General features: G+C 34.6%; 2 protein-coding genes across 3 annotated transcripts; both read right to left on the bottom strand.

Annotated features, from left to right (window-relative positions):
- LOC115977258 lies at window positions 1-5,110 on the bottom strand. Of its 2 annotated transcripts, none has more exons than XM_031099008.1 (7): window positions 4,712-5,110; window positions 4,244-4,285; window positions 2,440-2,522; window positions 2,243-2,344; window positions 1,920-2,134; window positions 735-874; window positions 1-656 (listed from the first exon to the last, which is right to left on the bottom strand). In XM_031099008.1, the coding sequence occupies exons 1-7, from the start codon at window positions 4,851-4,853 to the stop codon at window positions 280-282; spliced, it is 1,101 nt and encodes a 366-aa protein (XP_030954868.1). In that variant the 5' UTR covers window positions 4,854-5,110; the 3' UTR covers window positions 1-279. The 2 variants fall into 2 exon arrangements, with proteins under 2 accessions (XP_030954868.1, XP_030954869.1); XM_031099009.1 differs by having other exon boundaries at window positions 735-829.
- A 2,961-nt stretch (window positions 5,111-8,071) lies between these two features.
- Window positions 8,072-14,638, bottom strand: LOC115977257 (leucine aminopeptidase 1-like). Its single transcript, XM_031099007.1, has 10 exons — window positions 14,291-14,638; window positions 13,241-13,655; window positions 12,944-13,138; window positions 12,380-12,605; window positions 11,849-11,975; window positions 11,617-11,712; window positions 10,240-10,317; window positions 9,648-9,708; window positions 9,055-9,242; window positions 8,072-8,737 (listed from the first exon to the last, which is right to left on the bottom strand). Exons 1-10 carry the CDS (start codon window positions 14,516-14,518, stop codon window positions 8,609-8,611), a joined length of 1,743 nt encoding a protein of 580 aa, XP_030954867.1. The 5' UTR covers window positions 14,519-14,638; the 3' UTR covers window positions 8,072-8,608.
- Between the last annotated feature and the right edge of the window lie 566 nt (window positions 14,639-15,204).

Below are 15,204 nucleotides of genomic sequence, written 5' to 3'. Positions count from 1 at the left end.
TTGAGTAGTTTACCAAACACTTAGGAAGAAAACATTAATTACAAGTGAATTGAATTCCCTCCAATGTTTCTTATGGATATGGAGACAAAATACATAACTTCAAGATATTCAAGATAAAATCATATCAACAACTGTTCTCAAAGTGCCTCAGGAGTACACAACCATTCAAAACGTGCTCCAATTGGCTATCAAATCTTGGCAACAATAAACTATATCCTTAATAATCCAAGTAGAAAAGGTAAGGATGGGGTTCAAAACAATAGCATTCTAATTTTCCTCTCAGGTGGGTGGTTCTCGAGCTGGTGGTTCAAGCGTGGGTGGTTCTCGAGCTGTTGGTTCAAGCGTGGGTGGCTCTCGAGTGGGTGGTTCAGGTGTGGGTGGCTCTCGAGTGGGTGGTTCAAGTGTGGGTGGCTCTCGTGCGGGTGGTTCAAGCGCTCTCACATTACGAGGAAGCATAAATTCAGCAAATATGGGATAGTGGGAAGAAGGATAATACCCATCAATGTTATCACTCACCACTTCACATGAAACAGGAATAAGAGATCTACCCCTGAAAAGAATCCAATCTATATGTAAATCCTGGGTTTGGCGATCCCAGCAAAGGCATAGAGCTCTGAAAATCAACTTGAGGTATTCAAGAGCTCCCTGTTTGTCACCTGACAGTAACAGATGCTGTTGAATCATGTCATTTGCTATAAGATCATAGAGCAGTATAGAATTAGCAAACTTGTTACCTTTGAATCCATGGTAAGTGCGTATTAGAGAAACATTTTTCCTCACACGAGCATTGGGCCATACATCCCTCATGTCCCCCACGACACCATGCTCCCTGAAAGCCAGTACGAGAAAAGCCATCAATAACCTAGTTTGTCCCCTAACAAGAAAAAGAGTATCACAATCATTTTGCACTAAATTGCTGAGAGGGCACGTAAGGTAACAACTATTAATCTTAAATGGAAATCCAAACTATCTATCAAATGAATGTTAACCAGGAGGGAAAAGGTGATAGCCGGGGGTAATTTTAAATCTTTTTCCTTTTTAGCAAGTATGGACTGTTACCAACTTATCATGAAAGAGACAGATGGTTTTCTCTATATATATTCTATAAAAGACAGGACTACATCATTCATTACCATCATACACTAAAAAAAAGGCCTTCCCTCCATGTGCAAAGTTAAAACATCTCCAATATAAAAGACAGGATTACCAAAGAAAGATGGATTTCTCTATATATATTCTATAAAAGACAGGACTACACCATTCATTACTATCATACACAATAAAAAAGGCGTTCCCCCCATGTGCTAAGTTAAAACCTCTCCAATAGTAAGATAAATGTCAGAACAAAGGTGATGTAGCTTTGGTCCTAAGCCAGAAAAGAACCAAGACTGGCCTTTTTACTAAAAGAATGCCAAATTGGAGAAGGATCATACCAATCCTCCAAAATAAATTGTCTTGAACGGGAATACAGAATATTATTCATAATCTTCTTCTTTATTTTATTTGGAAACGTTTTTTTTCCATTGGTAAGTTTACACACACACCCAGGGGTTTTGAAATTGAACCAGCAACCATACCCTCCACCTATCTTATTGGGGGGGAGGGGCAGTACCATTTGAGACAGAACTCATTGGCAAAAACAGAACAATTTATTTGGTTACAATATTCATGAAATAGCATTATATTCATGTCACAGGCCAATGGTATTCTAAAAATGGAAGGAGTAAGATAATGAACCTTTTCCTAAACTATTATTCCATAACCTCCATTTTTTAAATTACTCCATATTCATAGTTCAATAATTAATAGCAAAGATCCAAAACTCAAAACATGAGTATGAATTATAAATGTGGATAAAATCCAATAAGCATGAAATAGGTTAGGACAATAAAAGAGCTGGATATCCATGTTTAGGGTACCTTGATCTCCCAAGAAGAAAACGCCCTGTAGTTGATTCCTTTTGTGTGTTGAATCCTCCACAGTATACAACTGATATGTTAGGAGGTAGGGATGCAACGTGCTGCCATGTGAGTAAAGCACTTCGTCTACGGGCACGAGGGCTTAACTCATCCATGTTTGTATTGACTATCTGAAAGGAAAACCCTGGTGGCTCGACTCCTTTCAATTGGAATGTGTGGACATCTTGTCAAAGAAACAACCAATACAAAGCTCTTGGTTGAAAAAATAAAAACATCAAGCAAAAGGAAGTTTAATCTACATAAGAGTCAAATTATAAGGATATCGCCCATGTTGCAATACATGGAACCACAGAACCCCATGACATGCTTCCAGGGACAGAAGGTGACTCCGACAACCAGAAAGTTCCACCTTCTACCAGCTCTACCTTCATTTAATAAAAGAAGGAAGTAACACCAATCTTTTCTGAAGAAGCATAATTAGAAAGCTATGCCAGATTGGAAAAAGTAATCAATATTGTACCTTCTCCTTGTCATAGAAGATGGTGCAATGTTCATCTGAAGTGTCTTGTGGTCCTTTCCTTGATACTCCAAATTGATCATAACCTAGATAACATGAAAGAAAGAAGAGTCCAATCACTAACAAAATTTCCAGTGTACAATCCACATCTATGTTTTGGGTTTATGATGTTAAATAAGAAGTGAAAACATTCACCAAAAAAAAGGGCAAAAAAAAAAGGGAATGAAAAAGAAGTGAATAAAACTGTGCAAGTCATAACTCATAAGAGAAGAATACAGCATTGCTCATAAAAATATATACCACCCTAAATGAGAAGACTAATCTTTTTGCCCTAAACACTATGGTTTAATCTCTCCTAAGTACCTAAGGATCTACTCATAGATGATTCTCTGTGGTCATGGAATTATCATTCTTCTTGAAAACTATTTCCCTTATCAGTTGCCAAAAAGCTGTAGATAAAATGGCACTTCCTTCCCCTGTAAGAGCAAAGAGGAGGGTGGGGTTGACAGTTCAGAATTTGTATGTGTAACTTACTAATCAAAAAAACTTTTGCATTGTTAGTTACATTCTAGGCTAGGCATAGACCTAATAGAGTTGAGCTACGAAGCTTTGGACTATGCCACAAATAAAACATGCTCAACCATTTTATTCAGGAAGTCCACCCTATCTCCAGAGGTAAATTCATGTCTTGCCACTTCAAGCATAAAAGGCATTCAATGATAAAATTCCCTATACATATTATTCGTTGTGGTTTTTCCTTTTCCTTATATTTCAATATTCTTTGTCAGATGAGCGTCACTTATACTAGAAATTTAAATTGTACAGGTAAGATAATGATTCTTATCTGAACAAATAAAATTAAAATAATAAAAAATGGAAGTGCTTCATTTAACAACAACAATAAGGAATGGGACACACCATAGTTGGAATATTTTTATTTACTCTATTTTTCTTTTGTTGCATAAGGCAGGTCCACACGACAGATTCTATTTTGGGATTGATATATGATATCAGCATATTTACAGGTTTCTGGAATATAATTCATTAAATGCAACAAGCCCCAAAAATGATAAATGCACCTCATATGACAATTGTACAATATGCATGACTACACACATCAATTCAAACATATAGCTCAGATCCTTTTTTTTTTTTTTTTTTTTAATCAGAAAGTTAAACATGCGCCAATGAGTTCTAAACTCACAACCTCACCCTTCACTCATTCTTATGGGAGAAGAAAGTGCCATTTGAGGTAGAGCTTATTGGCTTGACATCCTTCCTATCAGAATGAAAAGAGTTATACCTAGATGGGACTGGGACTCAGATGGGATCTATCTCCAGGGGTAGCTATAACCTAAACCAAAGGAACGTCTTCTTTAAGCTCAAAGTATCAAACCCTTTCACATGCATAGTTTATGATATGCATGTAAGATCATCCATCCTACATTAAAACCTTGTGCGAACTTTGAATCGAAACCAATGAGATCAATGCAATCGGATCATCTTAGATACTAGACTATTGGAAACCACGCAGAAATGCCTTATATTCAGTGTTCAACATGAATCTATATCAATTTCAATAGCACATTAATGTATCTGATTCAATGAAGGAAGAATTACATCTAGCAAGTCTCTTCAAAATCACATGTTTTGAATCGTGTCACACTCACTTGAACTTTGAACGCCTAATACAAGTATAGAGTCTGTCTATATTTTTAACTATTTAAATTTAACTTCTTTATTAAATAAGCTAAGTTCATAAGCGTTACAATAATAACTCTGAGGGGTAAGGGGAAAAAAAAGTTACCTGGTAAGCACTGATGAAGATAATCCAATTGAGATTTCACTCCTGAACCCAGATAAAAGAATAAAAAATTACATGACATAGGAGAAAGAAAAGCCTAATCATTAATATCACAATGAAAGTATATTTAGCTTAACCATATGAAGCAAAACAAGTACCCTAAGACTAAATTGCTAAAACCCAATCCAATTCATAGGTCCTTCAAATAGAGTATGACAAGTCAAGTAAGAAGTATGAAGTAAGAACCCTGAACCCTTCTACCCAAAACATCATTCACCCAAATCTTTTTTCACTGGTATTCAAAAAACAGTAAAACTCTAACTACAACGTGAAAGATCAAAATCCCGCCTCCAAAACACAAATCAAAGAAAACCCAGATCAACCATTTCAACCAAACCACAAGCACGCCCCAACATATGCACATACAAAGATACATATAATATAGAGGTGTACATGGAGAGGAAAAAGGACCTTGTTGGGTACAGAGAATCGCAGGGGAGTAGCTGGTGATGACACTGATACATAAATCCCTCCTCTTCTCCCATGAATTAGGACTGTCTGGTGGTTGATCTTCATGAAGATTAAACGTCATCACAGCCAAAGGTACACTCATTTTTACCCAAATCTCTCACACTCTCTCTCTCTCTCTCTCTTTTTCTCTCTCCTTTCTTTTTCTGCTACATGATTAGTGCTCAGATAATATGTTCAACAAAGCTTATAGTGAACAGCTTTACGTATATTCTTTTCTTGTGGCCTCTAATGGAAGATTCACTGATGTACAGCTCGATTTTGAAGCTGTGAGTAAAATGTAAATGAACAAAGAGGGAACAGCCAAAAAGAACTCAAAAAAACGTGTCTGAACCGAGAGACTTGGGTTGGACTCAGATTTAATGGGGTTTTGACCATGCACGTACGAGGTCATATAAATCAACTCCCACGTGTATCAAGAATTTAACATACTATTTATCTATATTATTATTTGATGGGTTTTTCTGATTGAATTTCTCATTTTTTTTTAATTAAAAAATATCCTTAGACCCCTATGTTTAAGTAAAGATAAAACTACAGGACAATATGGTAAAAATGCAATTCTAATTCTCACTAAAACATTGCCTAAAAAATAAGATCACTTAGGGCATGTTTGGTAGACTGTAATAGGCGCTGTAATGTAATAATTATTCCTATGGTTTAGTTATTATTTAGTTTGGTTATGTTTTTATTATAAGGAATAGTCATTCCTTATGAATAGCTATTCTTTAAAATAAGGAATAATTATTCCTCTTTAAAAGGTTGTATTAGCTATTCCTTAGTAAGTGCAATAATTTCAAAACTTAATATATTTCAAAATAAACAAACTTTTCATATACATCTAACAATTATAAATGTTAAGTTTCATTCTAAGGTTATAACTCATAACCAAACTAATGAATATGTTTAGCTATTACATTACAACACATTTTATTACTAGTAATAAAGATTACAATTCCTGTCGTAATCTCCATTCAATGTACCAAACGTACCCTTACTTGTTAATTTTCAAATGGTTTTATTCACTTATAAATTAAATTCTTAAAATAAAAATTATATATATAAAATAAAAACACTTTTTTTTTTTTGCTTAAAAAAAAAAAAAAACCTCATCAGACGCGCTTCGCGCGTATGATGAGGCTAATAATGATAACGTTTCTTCTTCTTCTTTTTCAAAGAATAATGATAATGTTTTTTAATTACATCTAAAGACTAAATCCAATAAACGAACATGATTTTGTCATTTAAGATTCCTTTAGTTGTGACTAAAACAACACCATCACTTCAACACCAAACTATCTAACTTGTCTTCTTTTGATCAAAGGTGGAAGATTCATTGAATCAAATAGTTTGCTTTCAATGTCTCTTTTTATTATTATTATTATTATATATATATATATATATATATATGCGTGTGTGTGTGTTTTCTTTGATTACGTTAACATACATAATTCATGTCAATACAAGACAAGATTAAATCTTGCTAATGTACGCAACCACATACCAAACATGTACTAGAATATTATGAAAAGTCAAGATACTCTACACCAAATTAACAATCTTGCTAAGTGTTGTATTGTGCTAAGTCTTTGTGGTTTTGTTGGAAGAATGAACAATTTTAAATAGGCTTGTAGTATGATGAGTCACCTGTCCTCTCAATTCTCCTATGTTCAACACACCTCCCCAAGAATCAGGGAAAAAAAAATCAAGGATTATTCATGAGCATTATATTTAAAGTTTAACACTATGTTTGAGAGCTTATAAAAGAATGAAATAAAATTTTTTTTTTTAGTAGAAGAATGAAATAAATATGATTGACCTGTTTGTACATTTTTTTTTTAATGAACATTTGTCATTTTTTACTATAAATAATGTAAATAAATAAACGGAAATGAATTAAATATTCTCTCTTATTTGGATTTTTGAAAATAAATAATTTTGTTGGAAAGTAACTTTATTTGGGAGTTTAATGAAAGTAAATTTTTCAATAACATTATTATTATGTATTTTCTTCAGGAAAAAATTGGATATTATTGAGACTTTAGATAAAATTTTATTAAAATATATTTCATTTACCTCCCATTCCTTTTAATTTTGAAGTGATTAAAAAAGTGAGTGTGTGAGTGAAATGATGAAACAATTAAAATGACAAAAGATGTATGAGAGAGAGAGAGATTATTTGTCATATTTTATTATAATAGTAACCAATAACATTAAGAGATGGAAAGGCGTAGAATGAAAAAGAATCTTTTAATATTAACATGACAATTATGTATTTTTTTTAATAAAAATAGGGATATATCCATTTGGAAAAAGAATGGATAGCATGGAGACTAGACATTAAAATATACGCAATTCTCTCCAATTCCTTCTAATTTTGAAGATATTAAAAAATGAGTTTGAGATGGAAATGATGGAACTATTAAAATGACAAAAGACGTATATTCCAGAGAGAGATATTGTTCACTTTCAAGAAACATGTAATCATTATTGCCACACACAGAAATTGTTTTTAATTTATCTTCATGAGGATGTATTTCTTTAAACAAGATGTTTTAAACAGGATATTAACAATAGAATCCAAACCACATCACATGTAAAAGAATTCAAAGGAACAAATTCAAATGAGTAATGCTCTCTTCTCAAAAAATAAAAGAGTAATGCTCAAAACACACTTCTTTTTAACAAGTTGAAATTTAAATAATATCACTTTCATATAAATCCAATACTAACACCACTTTTATTAACATCCAATCACACCATACCATTCCAATTTTCTGCCTCTAGACTTGTTGAATTCTAATTCAAATATACTTGCACCATCACTACATTGAGAGACCTTACAAACAAGTGAATGATTCGTGTGCCCCAAAAGAGTGGACTAATTATGACGAGTAAGCAAATTTGACATATTTTCTATTTTTATTGTTTGCTAGTTAAACTCAACTTATTTTTGAAATACTAATTATTGTTACACATGCTAAGGTATACATCGATGAAAACATTCCAATTGAAATCGTGTTTTGAAAACACGATTTCAATTATAATTGTGAAAATCATGTTTTATGATTTCACAATTATAATTAAAATCATGTTTTCAAAACATGATTTTAGTCACCACCACAGTATAACTCCACATCAATAAAAGTAAGCCACCTAATTAAATAATATAACATAAACTTAAAAAGTTATGTCACAAAATTAATTTTTGTATTAGGCAACTTGTTTTTATTGACTTGGGAGTATCGCATTAGCTATACCCTAGGAGTATCTAATAATTACTTAGTGAAATAAAGCCAAATCTTATCTAGCCAAACCTTATTAAAGCCTTCCCAACCAAATCCCATTTACACAAAGAACACACCACCAATTTGACAAGAAAGCACGTTTTGTGACAGGTATACCAAGTTAACAATGTAACAAGCCAATAAGTGAATGCCATATGATTGAATACTCTTGTCAAAGTTGATACGATCAACCTCTCACATAGTATTAACTTACTGGCTTGTTATATGAGAAATATGGCATGCCTCTCTTACACGAGATACTTTCTCCAAATTGAGACCAGAAGAAAATAGATAAACCAAAAAATCATAAGGACTATAAGACTTTCTTTAAGAAAGGACTGAGACATATAAAAACACCATTTCAGTTCAAATTCTAGTTTTAAAGTTTCTCTAACAAGCTCAAACAAGACCATGCCTTCCACTCATGACTTCTTAACTCCTCCAACATATTTATTCATATGAATAGAAACTTCACCAAGGATGCTCTGTGACATTGTTCTTCCTCTCCTCCCTTGATGTATATGAGATCCCAACAGATTGCTTCAATCTTTATCTAAGAAGAGTTCTTCAAAACCCACTCGACCAAAGTAGAAATGCCAAATCCTGTTGCAGCGCGTTTCTTATCATTCCAAACTGGGCCTGCTAAGTCAATATGCATCCATTGAACCTTCTCATCAACAAACTGCAAAAGCACAACTCAAAGTTTCAGAAATCCATAGCAACTACAATTGAAGAGGACTTTACTTAGAAGCGAGTCAAAATAAGAGCAGCAACTAACTCTGCTGCCCCAATCACCCAATACTCCATCCCTTACCTCTCCCTCCCTCCCTTTCCTCCAAGGTTTATAAAAATTAAAAATAAAAACACTACAGATATTAAAGAGAGGCAAAAATTCAGATAGAGAAGAAAGAGACTCTGAAAAGCATGGATTACAATCAAAACAAGTCACTGAACAACTCATATCAAGCAAAAAAAATTATTATTGTTCCGATTATATACCTGCTTCAAGAAGAGAGCAGCAGTGATAGCACCACCTGGACGACCACCAGTGTTGACCATATCAGCTACTCCTGATTTCATCGACTCCCAATAACTTTCCTCCAAAGGCAATCTCCAAAGTTTCTCCCCACTGGCCTCTGAAGCTGCAATTACCTCCTTGGCCAAGTCATCACTGGGTGTAAAGATACCTAAAAGAAAAAGAACAAAGGTTTGCCATCAACAAAATTACTGGTATTCGAGAGTTTAGCAGATATGTGAAAGACTGTGAATGTGACAAGTAAGAAGCCACTAATCAATAGGCTTGAACAAATTGCAAACATAAAATGTTTTCACCCCATTCCATGAAAACCACACAGGACTGCCAAAGTACTAACTATTTCTTGGAAATTACAGCTAACTAAATTTCAAAAACGTGCCTTTCTTCCCTTTGTTTTCTCTCTTACACCACCACATGCATAACCCTAACCTGCACTCAACTCATCCTTGGTCTTTACTGATTTGTATACAACACAGTTTTGTATGGTTCTTAGAACTCGAATCCCAACAGGATATAAAACTCAAATAAACAGTTCAACACCACAATATGTAGATACCTGCAATTGAGGGCCCAAGAGCAACTACACAAGCCCCAGTTAAAGTTGCCAAGTCAACTATCTGTAGAACAATTAATAAGTGTGAGCACAGATTCTAAACCCATATATACATCTTTAAAAGATTGAAACTCTTTCAAGGAAAAAAAAAAAGTTAAAAGAACAAGGTGAAGCATGACAGTATGTCCTCTATTTCTGGACCCAATTCCCCAACAGCAGATATACTTTAATTTGAATTTTAAAGGGTTATATAAGTAATATAACTGACTCTAGATTACATAAACACTGTGAATGTGTTATGAAGCACAGCATATCTATGGCCAATATCATTCAGAAGTTTGATTCTCAATCTCATTTTCTACAATAAAAATTAGAGGAAAGTGAACCACTGCTTCTAGCCCTTTGAAATCAAATGAGGACCTCTCACTGATCAAACAGCAAACAAATAGAAGTTCAAATATTTTGTGCTAACTTTATATTGAGAGAGAGAGAGAGAGAGAGAGAGGAAGAAGAAGAAGAATATATATATCAGGATCCATTATAATTTTTAAAAATATCAAAGATACATAGACTTGGCCCTTCATTTAAGTATTACCTTCTCAACACCTTGGTTACAAGCATATACCAAAGCATCTGCCAATGTAAGTCTGCCCTCAGCATCGGTGTTATTAACCTGCAGTAGAGATTGAATGACAAAAAAAAAAATCTCAGTGTAGATATAGATGCAGAACCTCAGCAATTAAACCACTAATGGTCCCCTTGAGGGGGAACAAAAACCAATAATATTCCAAAAAACGGCTAACTTTGTTGGATACCAAATGTATGATGTAAACAGCAATAATACGACCCTAATCGAAATGCATATATTTATGTAAGACACTATGGAGATGTTGAGAAAAGATATATTTTATATCCCAAAGGGGCTATAACAGACCAGACTGTTCAATGAATATCTATATACTGAACAGTTCGTGCTGTTATCACTATTGTTGTTCAAACAAAAAAGAATTCATCTCAAGTATGCCATAGAAAATCAAGCCTCCTATGCTCATTACATCAAAGTAATTCAACAGAGAACTAGATCTGTCCAACATAATTCAATAATTGGAAATTTAACAATCCCTTGAAGCAAGTTTTGAATCATATATAATATAAAAAGAACTGGAAAATAATCTGCCAGTCCTTATGCAGTCTGTAATTGCATTTTACATTGGAAAACAAAATACAATATGGCAATACAAGATAAGTTTCAACGGGAAGGAAGGCTGGCATGTGACCAATGACCAGACCCAACCTACATGTAATTTTATTTTATGTATATTATCATGCTCCAAATATCTTTATGGTGCATTTCAGAAAACTATATAATGCATTGAAATCGTTTTAATATTATGTAGTGGTGGGTTTGGACACTCTTAAATATTGAACTGCAGTCATGTTTTATATATAAATTCATCACCATGAATGAGGCTATTATAGAAAATGATAATTATTGCCAACTCCAACAGTGAAAATTAGGATAAAGGAAATTCAAGAAATCCCAAAACTGGTTTTTACGTCAAATATTACAAGTGAATTTTCTTACTGGTTCCCATAAGCTATGAAAAATATAAGAAAAGACAACGGAGCCATCCAATTTAAATTGAACATCCAAACACATACCCTCATAATTTTCATAATTTTTTATTGAGTTCAGACTCCTGCGATTGCTACCCAACAAGGGCATAAACGCACTGAACTAAAAACACAAGCATCTAACTGAAAATATTTCACTAGGATCCACCAGAAGAATGAATGACGGACTTGAAGCTGAAGTTTATCTTTGAAAAATAAAAAAATAAATAAATTTATAACATGGTTTAAGACACCTTGGGTATATTTTAAAATACATCTTGGTATGACACAATCCTACAAGTCAATGAAAACTCTTACTACTATTGCAGGAACTCTTCACAAGCCAAAGAATCCGTACCTCAATGGTCTTTCCATTTGATGCTGTTACAATATCTCCAGGTCTCATGCCAGTTCCACTTATCATGTTCTCACAAGCCGCCACAATGAAATGAACCTGTTATACAAGACACTTTTACTCAAACAGAAGGAATATATTACAGGATTCAACCACTCAAAGTAGGAGTACAAAATGATCAATCAGGGTAATTTTCATTGCACCACATAAGAACAAAAAAAATCAAATTGCTGACCTCTACTCCAGAAGGTTTAATTTGACCAATAGCTTTTGCTGCACCTAGAACTGCTGCTGAACCCCCCATATCAAATTTCATGAGCTCAATGGAACAGCCTGGTCCTGTCTTGATGTTGTAGCCACCACTAATAACATAAAAGGATAAATTTCAATAATTCATGTAAACTGAGAGCCAGCAACAATAAAAAAAACAACACACAGAAAAAAAAAATTATCTTTCCCTAAGCAAATCCCACATCCATCACCATTAGGAAAGAAATTGCAATAAAAAGAATAAATATAAAATCATCCTTGTAATTGGCATGTACATAGCAATAAGAGAAAGGAGTGGCTCACTAGTTGGTAGGTAATACCCAAGATATATCAACAATTTAATAAATCATATAACTCAATTTCAATCTTAATGTAGGCATCAGACATTGAACATCCCAAAAAATATAGGCAATGAATTCCCATTCTTTCCTCTTTGATCAAGTGATAAGTATAACTGAACTAGTAAAACTCCTTGGTAGTGAAAACATATATGCACCTGTCAAAGGTCAACCCTTTTCCAACTAATGCCAACTTGACTTTGGCAGGTCCACCTGGAGGTTTGTAACACAAATGTATGAAGTGAGGAGGATTTGCAGAGGCTGCAGCTACGCCCAGATATGACCCCATCTTCAATTCTTTGCATTGCTCAGCATTTAAAATTTTAGCAGAAAAAACATCACTGTACAAGGAGGCAATCTTTGAAGCCTCTTCTGCGAGTACCGCTGAAGTATAAAAGTCATTGCATACAATTAATACCAAAAATGTTCAGGTAATAAACACCAACAGATAAAACAAAATACTAGCAGACAAAATAAAACTTTTAAACATCATACCTATTAATGTGTCACGTATAAGATAATCAATAACTGCCTAACATATTACTGTAGGATATAGGAATGAGGGCCAAGAGGAAAGAGCCTTGTAGCTCAATGGCATAACCTATTCTTTTTATTAAGAGAACCAAGGTTCAAATCCCCCCTCCTCCATTGTACTATAAAATTATATATTAAAAAAAAAAAAAAGGAATAAGGGATTATTCAAAAATGCAAGTCATACGAACCAGGTGTGAGTACATTGGCAGGCGAATTCACAAGCTCTCGTCCAAAAATTACTGCAGAAGAAACAGCTTCTGCAAACTTGAGCTTCTTTTCCAGTTCAGGTCCAGTTCCAAGACCAAGAATATCCACAGACTTTAGTGCTGGTTTCTTTGACTCTGATTTATATCTATTGTCTTCATATAACCCCAGTACAGTTCCTAGGACAATTCAATCATTTGACCATGTTTAGCCAAATTTTACCACATATATGTCAACAAGAAAATTCTGAATTAGAACTCCTTAGACCTTAAAATTAGTACCAGATGCTATTGCCGTAGCTGAGTTAAGCTTTGATTCAGCAGAGAGCCCCTCGGAAGAGGCCAGCACAATAGCAACATCACTTGCTTGAGTAGACTTTGCTGCTGCTGCAACGGCCTCACCAAGACCCCGAAAAGCAGCTGGAGTTGAAACAGACTGTCCAAGCCCAATCAAGCCAACCCTTTTTGAGCCAAGACCCGGAAGCCTAAGAACTGTCGATTGGCCAGCCTTTCCAGTAAAGTCCTCCTCTGAAGAGGCTTCAGCCAACAAACCACCCAACTGAGAGTCCAACTTCTTCAAAATTGAATTCTGAAACTTTGAGTTCTCATCCTTTGCCAAGTCTTTCTCAGTGACACCCACTGCAAGTATATCTCCCTTCCATTCCGTCGCATCAATATCTTTCGCAGCAAAAGAGATCTTTCAGGAGTTTTCACAAACACGCAGAAAAAACTGTGTTCAGTATTCAGAAAAAAACTGTATTCACAAAATCAATATTCTAATATTCAATCAAATGTTATGTCCACGATGAATTTATCACATAAATAACTGTGTTCAGTATTCAGATACAGAAAAAACCAATTCTTTATACCATCTGTCCCATCAAGTTCAATCAGATAATTCAATAACTGTGATTCCTTCACACATATCGGAGAAAAAATAATGTGTATATAAAGATTTATATATAACCCCATCAACAAAGATAAAGTCTTTATGGTTATTAATCAGATAATTCAAAAAATATGACTCTATAACACATAGTAAAGAACTAATAATTTGGATAGAAAGATATAGACATAACCCATTAACAAAGATCAAATCTTTATGAACATTAACCATAAAATCCATCAAAATTGTTAAAAACATGAAGCATGAACAGTGAAAAGTCTAGTGGGCTCAAACAGAGAAACCCTTCCACCAGAATCACAAATGTCCACAAAGGCACAAACTTTAGCCAAGAAACTCAATCCAAAAGCCAAAATATTAAAAAAAGTGAAAAACTAATAATGGGTTTTCACAGAGAGAGAGAGAGAGAGAGAGAGAGAGAGAGAGACCTTAGGGGCTTCGATGCCAGCAGGGTAAGTGAGGCCGAGATTGGCCTGAGCGAGAGTGTGAGCCATGAGTCTACGTTTGCGAGAGCAAAAGGGTGTAACAGCTAAAGAAAATCGAAGAAATGGTGAAGAAGACCTTAGTTTAGTGAAAAGTAAGGAGGTAGTAGAAGAAGAATATCGAGGAGACGAAGCTACAAGTGTGGTGGCTACGGATACAACAATGGCAGCCATTTTTGGGTGTGTGAGCCTCTATCTATTTATCATGAATCCTCAAAGGAATAATAGACCTGTTACTGTGACTCGGTGGGCCGAATATGCTGCGCAAGTTGGGTTGACATATCCAACAAGAATGGAACATCTGCCAAACGAGGTGTCTCATGCGTACACCGATGTTGTAAGAGTATTGATTTTAAAAAAATTTATATAAATTTTTTATAAGAAAAAAAAGTTGATAATTTTTTATATATTATTTAAAATAGTTTATTGTAGGGACACGGTTCTTTTGCGGCCCAATAATGATGTTGGGCTCGCACATGAAAGATCCCTTACAATATGATTTGTAGAGAGTGGGCCTGAAAAGCTCGCCTTTGGTCACGGGGCGATATTCCGGTCTTGATTTTAGAGGAATTCCTGTAGAAAAAGGAGTTGGGTTTGAACATTTAAGCCCTATAGCGTCGCATCCTATGGGGTTGGACTCCTCGGACTTGATCCGAGGATCATTCAGGTCTTACCCCGGTTACCCAATGGTGGGTTTTTTCTGTGATGTACATGTGTTGTTAAGGTGTTTTCACCCATGGCGTCTTTTTTCCTGGAGGTAGGATGGGAGACCTCCTCCAGGTTCACTTACTTTTTCTTTTATACTAGCCTGCGTCCGCTGTCCTTCGTCCACGTGTAGGGTCAACCTTTACAAGACTGAT

The sequence above is a fragment of the Quercus lobata genome, chromosome 2, assembly GCF_001633185.2.
Source record: "Quercus lobata isolate SW786 chromosome 2, ValleyOak3.0 Primary Assembly, whole genome shotgun sequence".
NCBI classification, from domain to species: Eukaryota; Viridiplantae; Streptophyta; class Magnoliopsida; order Fagales; family Fagaceae; genus Quercus; species Quercus lobata.
The sequence above is the reverse complement of the archived record's forward strand: the minus strand, read 5'-3'. Positions and strand labels throughout refer to the sequence as shown.